We start from the raw sequence: 8,119 nt of genomic DNA on the forward strand, positions 1-8,119 counted from the left end.
TCCCCCGGGTGATACTGTGGGAGGTACTGCTGGAGTATGGGGTGAGGGGGTCACTTTTGAGGGCCATCCAATCCCTGTACGCCCAAAGTGAGAGTTGTGTCTGGATACTCTGCAGTAAGTCGGACTCGTTTCCAGTGAATGTTGGCCTCCACCAGGGCTGCGCTTTATCACCAATCCTGTTCGTGATTTTCATGGATAGGATATCGAGTCGTAGTCGTGGAGGAGAGGGGTTGCAGTTTGGTGACCTGAGGATCTCATCGCTGCTCTTTGCAGATGATGTGGTCCTGATGGCATCATCGGTCTGTGACCTTCAGCAGTCACTGGATCGGTTCGTAGCCGAGTGTGAAGCGGTTGGGATGAGGATCAGCACCTCAAAATCTGAGGCCATGGCTCTCAGCAGGAAACCGGTGGATTGCCTACTCCGGGTAGGGAATGAGCCATTACCCCAAGTGAAGGAGGTCAAGTACCTCAGGGTCTTGTTCGCGAGTGAGGGGACGATGGAGCGAGAGATTGGCCGGAGAATCGGAGCAGCGGGGGCGGTATTACAGTCACTTTACCGCACTGTTGTGACGAAAAGAGAGCTGAGCCAGAAGGCAAAGCTATCAATATACCGGTCGATCTTCGTTCCTACCCTCACCTATGGTCATGAATGCTGGGTCATGACCGAAAGAACGAGATCACGGGTATAAGCGGCCGAAATGGGTTTTCTCAGATGGGTGGCTGGCGTCTCCCTTAGAGATAGGGTGAGAAGCTCAGCCATCCGTGAGAGACTCGGAGTAGAGCCACTGCTCCTTTACGTTGAAAGGAGCCAGTTGAGGTGGTTCGGGCATCCAGTAAGGATGCCACCTCGGCGCCTCCCTAGGGAGGTGTTCCAGGCACGTCCAGCTGGGAGGAGACCCCGGGGAAGACCCAGGACTCGGTGGAGAGATTATATCTCCTCACTGGCCTGGGAACGCCTCAGGATCCCCCAGTCGGAGCTGGAGGATGTGGCCCGGAGAAGGGAAGTTTGGGGTTCCTTACTGGAGCTGCTGCCCCCGCAACACGACCCCGTATAAGCGGTAGACCAGGGGTCGGGAACCTATGGCTCGCGAGCCATATATGGCTCTTTCGATAACGCGATATGGCTCGCAGACAATTTTTAACTTAACAAGTAATAAATAATTATACTGTGCCATTTTAAAGTAAAACATTTAGCAGCGGATTTGTTTTTAGTTCTCCCCTCTCCTTTCCTCCGCTGTGTGTGTGTGTGTGTGTGTGTGTGTGTAGGGGGCGGAGCCCCGCCCGTCGTGAGACTGCGCAAAGCAAGCAGTAGACCGGGGGGGGGGGGGGGGGCCAACATTAAAAACTGGGACTACGTCGAGGGCCAAACACGGTCCACATGAATTGAACAGGGTACACATAAAGTGCAAAAAGATATGGAACATATTTAAGTCAACTGCAAACGGATTGTTGAGCAGTTCAATTAAAATATCTGAGCAGCAAAGTCGGCAAATGGTCTCAGTTGATCAGCAGAATGCTGTCGGGAACACAGCGGTGGAGATGTTTGTCAGTGTTTGGAAACACGTAGTGACCAAAGTTTCCTTCTGCATCAGAGTCTCCCACAGGCAGCTCGGCTTGGAACGCTCTCACTGCATCACACATGTCTGTGATCACACGGCCCTGAAGCTGCAGGTTTAACAGTGAGATGCTTCGTTATGTCGCACAAACAGTCCCGCTCACATCGTCCCAGAGATCTGTGGTGTCTTTCCCTTTGCTTTCCAAAAACTTTCATTCCATTCACACATTTAGATACTTCCTCAAATGTATTTTCCCGTGGTTGTGCCATGCATTGATTTAATTACCAAAACTGGCGGGCCAGTTATGACACACATATGACATTTTCTCGCGGGCCGGATATAATTGCCTTGAGTTTGACACCCGTGCAGTAAACACTGAAACGTGCACATAATGAGATAAATAACGTAAGCGTTTAGTTTATTTAATAAAAGAGCTCCTGTTCAATGCAACACTGATACCTCTATTAGTACTAGGAGACGTGTTATTCTTAAAAAATGCACGCATAAATTTGCATTCCAATTTATATATTTTTATATATGGCTCTCAAGGAAATACATAAAAAAAAATATTTGGCTTTTATGGCTCTCCCAGCCAAAAAGGTTCCCGACCCCTGCGGTAGACGATGGATGGATGCTCCAAATTTTTACACTTTAACCGCTGTTTGTGTCCTGGACTTATTTTATGTCACGTAACCTCACGTAATGTCTTTCATTTCGGTAACAAAGGTTACTTAACTTAAACATACTTATTTTAACACTCACCTTGTGTCACACCTCCTTTTACTTCCTGTCTTTGTGTTTTCCGGCCTGTTGCTATTGTTTGTCCTGATGTAATCCAGCTGTGTCTTGTAATTACTATGTGTGTCCCAAAATAATTTCATTTAACTGAGAATGGTGTCTGTTCATCATGTCTTTATTTGGAACCTGTTTTATTTACTGTGTAAATCATAGCTTTGTATATTGAGTACTGTAAACAATGTCAATAAATCCTCCATGAACTCTGGCCTGAACACACACAGCTGAACACTGAATACATACTGAATATATGATTAATGTTTATACTCAAACCATACGCCTGAAATACTGTAACACTACATGTGTAGCATTACATGTGTAGCATTACATGTCTAACACTACATGTGTAGCATTACATGTGTAGCATTACATGTGTAGCATTACATGTCTAACATTACATGTGTAACATTACATGTCTAACATTACATGTGTAGCATTACATGTGTAGCATTACATGAGTAACATTACATGAGTAACATTACATGTGTGGTGCTGCATCTGTACATTCTCTGTTGTTATAAAGGTAAAAATCGTTTAAGTGCAACACTGATTAATAGCACATGACATAAACCACATGATCTGGGTCAGAAACCTGCTTTGGTTTCTTTATGGATGCTAAAGGCATTTCTTTAAATCACTCTCTTGTTCTAGTAGGACTAATATTTGAGTCGCAAAATAGAAAATTAGGACCAATTTACAGAAACATAAAACATTACAAAGACTCTGCCCATGCAATTACTGATAATTAGTGAAATTTAAGAGAAACACAAATGTCACCCTGCAAAATGTGTTATAGATATAAATATCATCCTATGCAGGAATCTCCCCAAACTTTAGTAATGTTAGGAGCCTTCAAACTTTCGTGACTTAAAGACACAATGATTCAAACTAAACTGTGATATTGTTTTAACTTTAAAGAGTGCATTTTAATAACGTAGCCTTAATGTACGTCTTATAATAAATGTGGACACTATCTTTATCAAACGTATTCTTTGAGGTAAATATCAATCTCCCATCTATACGATTTATTTGCAGATTATCAAAACAGCTTTGTATTTCCATTACTTTCTTATATACATCTGTGTGGAAATGCATTGCAAGGATTCAAGGATTCAAGGATTCAAGGATTCAAGGATTCAAGAATCATTTATTGTCATTATGCAACACAGGGTTTCACCACAAAATGCAATTGTAGCTTTATCCATTATTTCACAAGAGATGAGAACATCGTCCTGTAAAACTAATATTTCTAATCAAGTGTCAAACTCTGGACCTAAACAGCCACAAATGCATTTACAATTCCTGTGAAATCTGCTGGGCTCTAACATTAGTTACATTTTAGCAAAGACAAGACTTCTGCATATGATGCGGATTTTGGACATATTTAAACCGTACAGTAAAGGGTTGAAAATCGGCTGGCATGTAAGCCAGTATAACGACAAGAAAATACGCAACATATTGGGGACACTGTTCATATCAAACCTGCTCTGTAATATTTCAAAGAAACCACCGAAAGAGAAGTTGAGCAGAGAAGCGAGGTGAGGTGTGCAGGTACTGACAGCTTTCTGTCTCGTCTGCTTACAATCAGAGAAACACACTTTAAGGATCCTCATGTAGGAGAAGAGGATTATAATTAAAGGACAAAAGATTGAGAAGACACTCACAATAAGTCCATAAATGTTGTTGACTGTAGTGTCAGAACAGGCCAGTTTAACAATATAATAGTTATCACAGTACACTTTGTTAATGATGTTCCCACACAGCTGTAAAGACGCACTCAAAGACGTCATCACAAGACTCAGAAGTAAAGGACAAATCCATGATACAGCAATAAGCACGGTAATTTTGTCAAATGACATTTGGGTGTTATATTGCAGAGGACAACAGATAGCAAGATATCTGTCATAAGACATGACGGCTAAATTAGTAAATTCTACACCTCCATATGAATACAAACAGAAATTCTGCAGGAAACAAGAAGAAGTAGAAACAGTGTGACCGTCAGAGAGGATCTGAACCAGAAGGAATGGAAACAACCCTGTACTACCAAGCAGTTCATTTACAAACAGGCTGCACAGAAAAAGGTACATAGGTTCATGTAAGCTTCTGTTCACACAGATAACCACAAGCAGCAACACATTGGCACCAATAATACAAATATAAAAAGTCAGAACAATCAGGAAGTACAAGTATTTAAAAACCCCGGTGTCAACGTAGGCACTTAGTGTGAAATATGAAACCTGTGTAGAGTTTGTCTTCATCCTTGTTTTGCTTCATAAAGCTGCCATAACATAGGACAAATTAATTCTACTAAATGTTACATATTTACCTTTATAAACTCTCTTTTAAACACACTAACAGTATTCACGTAAAGACTTTCATTATCAAGAAAACTATTGAAAAATGTTCCCAAACTTACCATTCTCATATTTAAAGTGTATAAAGCACAAGGACCCAGCAGAAAACAGTTTGTGACATTCACCTGCTGTATTCACACTCCGACTGAGCGGAACGTCTTTTAACCTTTTCAAGTCAGAGGAAGTCCACAGCAGCAGAATGACCTCATTCTTTTAGATAATTATGAGAAGGTCAAATTATAAAATATGTATACTTTGACATGACGGATGAAAATACAGAGAGTAAATACATTTTACACTGCATTTACCTCCATGTTTATACTATCAACATTTCAACAACGCTGGACGAAATAACCACTATTTCAATTTGTACGTGTTGTGGAAGTCCCAGATTCATTTGGAAATCAAACGCCATCATATCTGCGTTCATCTCATCATCCGGAGGCTCACACAGCTCAGTGAATTTCACCGAGCTGTGTTCACTGTTCATAAATTGGCTGAATTAATCTTGTTTACAACAGCAGTATGAACACAAAGTTAACATGATTTAATTGCAATGAATGTGAATTTCACGTCAGTTGTGTCGCGTCTTTCGCGGCAGTCGTGTTGCAAATTTGCGTCAATTTGCGTCTTTGCATTGACTTTATATGTAATATATGTAATCACTATGTAACATCACAGCCCTCCGCTAGCAAATAAACCTCTACCTGCCTTGGAGCTTTCAAACAAATCTTTTATTTTCTAATTCACACTTAAAGTGTGAGCACATAAATCGTGAGCTTTGGCTTTGCAGATGATTTAATCGTACAGGGTTGGTTTTAAACAACTTTTCTAAAATCGTAGCGAAGACCCACATAAAGTCACGGTCCTCTGGGCTGACGTAGGTCAATGTGCATGGGGGTTGTTCGTAATACTTTTTCTTCTTCTCCATATGGAGCCTGCTTCCCGACTGGAGTTGGATCATCGACCAGCTTGAAGTGCAGACCCTAATGACTCAATGATGAGAGGTGTGCATGCCGAATCTAACACCCTCTTTATCATAAGTTCCCAGAGATATTTAGCTGCATCTTTTCATAATGGACACCAGGGGCTTTGCTTTCTTGGTGTGGGGCTCAAAGAAGACTTGGCTTCAGATCAGGCGGGCTGCTAATCAATCCCTTTTCAGTTTATCCATTGTTATCCATGTGAGCGACTGAGACCAAGATGTTCCAAAACCACCAGGTTCGGTTGGTCGGTAGTTGATGTTGTTGTTGGTGCACTTGAATCCACTTACAGAGTGTTCATCTACTATAAATATTGTGTCAGTACTAAGTAGTACTCCTAGGTTTTCGGTCTTAGGGTGATTCACAAAGCATTTTAGCTCTAAAAGTAGGTCCTTAGTTTGAAGTTAGAAGTTGGAGGACTCCTGAATCACTTAGGTCCAAATCCGTTTTTTTCTAGATGGAGATTGGAGATGGGGTGAGAAGGTCATTAGTGCCTATTTTAGCAGAAACCTGAAAACGTGTTTACCAGCTGTTGTCGCCATTTGAAAGGGGGCCTGTGGAGCTGAAGGAAGAGGCCTTTCAGGCTTGGTTAGACAAAGAGTCTCCTGAAACAGGAGGACAGCACTTTTGGTCCTCAACAAAGCAAAAACTCAGCAAGGGGTGATGGGGTTGCAGGACTTTGTGGTTGGCTGCAGTGGCAAGGTGCCATAGATGGATAAGAATACAAAAGAAATGTAAAAAAGCCGGCTGGAAATGTAATAAAACACAATATTGTAAAAAGTGACTTACCAATCATTAAATACCTTTTTATATTATTGGGAATTTACTACAGATTGGTTATTGTCATATTAGTGAAAACTATGTAGCTCCAGGGAGACTGTCCCTGTAGTTAGCTCACTGTGAGTTGCTCTGGATAAGAGCGTCTGCTAAATGACCTGTAATGTAACACATGACAATTGATAATCCAGGAATCACTGACATCAGGATGTTTGTTAATGAGGTCAGCCTGCTGCTGTTAAAAGAAGCAGAATCAGCGAGCAGATGAACAGAACAACGTTAGATTCATCCACAGTCACAACCTGTGTTCACACTGACTTTAAATAAGGTAACGTAACGTTTACATTCAGATTAATGTGATTTGGTGTTTATATATCAGTGATGCTTCTTTCACTATGCATTCAAACTTGTTGAACTTGAAATGTTGTGTGATTACTGTGATATGTTCAGCCAGTGAACTGTTTTAATAATAACCAATAATGACAAACTCTACACAGGTTTCATATTTCACACTAAGTGCCTACTTTGACACCGGGGTTTTTAAATACTTGTATTTCCTGATTGTTCTGACTTTTTATATTTGTATTATTGGTGCCAATGTGTTGCTGCTTGTGGTTATCTGTGTGAACAGAAGCTTACATGAACCTATGTACCTTTTTCTGTGCAGCCTGTTTGTAAATGAACTGTTTGGTAGTACAGGGTTGTTTCCATTCCTTCTGGTTCAGATCCTCTCTGACGGTCACACTGTTTCTACTTCTTCTTGTTTCCTGCAGATTTTCTGTTTGTATTCTTATGGAGGTGTAGAGTTCAGTAACTTAGCCGTCATGTCTTATGACAGATATCTTGCTATCTGTTGTCCTCTGCAATATAACTCACGTATGACGTCTAACAAGATTACTGTGTTTATTGCTCTCACATGGTTCTACCCTTTTCTTGTCAATACTTTCATAATGTTTGGTCTGACCGTCCCTTTACAACTGTGTGGGAACATCATTAACAAAGTGTACTGTGATAACTACTATGTTGTTAAACTGGCCTGCAATGACACTACAGTCAATAACATTTTTGGACTTGTCCACATGTTTACAGTAATCTTTGTTCTCATACTTTTAATCCTCTTCTCCTACATTAAGATCCTTAAAGTGTGTTTCTCTGGCTGTAAGCAGACGAGACAGAAAGCTGTCAGTACCTGCACACCTCACCTCGCTTCTCTGCTCAACTTCTCTTTTGGTGCTTTCTTTGAGATATTACAGAGCAGGTTTAATTTGTACAATTTACCCAACATGTTGCGCATTTTTTTATCGTTATACTGGCTTACATGCCAGCCGCTCATCAACCCTTTACTGTACGGACTGAAAATGTCCAAAATATTTAATGTATGTAAAAGCCTGCTCTTTGGGGGGGAAAGGTAACTACAAATGTAATCTGACAACAAAAAGATATTGTCATCTTCAATAAAAATAAATGCATTTATTGAATGAGATACCTTGAATGTATATCGTTATTGCTTTCACTGTTTCTGTTTTTATTAACATGTGAAGTGACTTTGAGTACCGTTTGAAGCGCTTTACAAATAAAATGTATTATTAAAAGTGACGACCTTTACTTTGTAATTCTATTTTTTAAATAAAACACGGATAAATAGATTGAT

General features: G+C 40.6%; 2 protein-coding genes across 2 annotated transcripts; one reads left to right on the top strand and one right to left on the bottom strand.

Moving 5' to 3' along the window:
* Positions 1–3,682: 3,682 nt before the first annotated feature.
* On the bottom strand, positions 3,683–4,612 carry LOC115017720 (olfactory receptor 11A1-like). Its single transcript, XM_029446403.1, has one exon. It carries the CDS (start codon positions 4,610–4,612, stop codon positions 3,683–3,685), a length of 930 nt encoding a protein of 309 aa, XP_029302263.1.
* A 2,335-nt stretch (positions 4,613–6,947) lies between these two features.
* On the top strand, positions 6,948–7,880 carry LOC115017723 (olfactory receptor 142-like). The gene has a single exon (XM_029446408.1). The coding sequence runs from the start codon at positions 6,948–6,950 to the stop codon at positions 7,878–7,880; it is 933 nt and encodes a 310-aa protein (XP_029302268.1).
* The last annotated feature ends 239 nt before the right edge of the window (positions 7,881–8,119 follow it).

This window comes from Cottoperca gobio, chromosome 13 (genome assembly GCF_900634415.1).
Source record: "Cottoperca gobio chromosome 13, fCotGob3.1, whole genome shotgun sequence".
Lineage (NCBI taxonomy): Eukaryota > Metazoa > Chordata > Actinopteri > Perciformes > Bovichtidae > Cottoperca > Cottoperca gobio.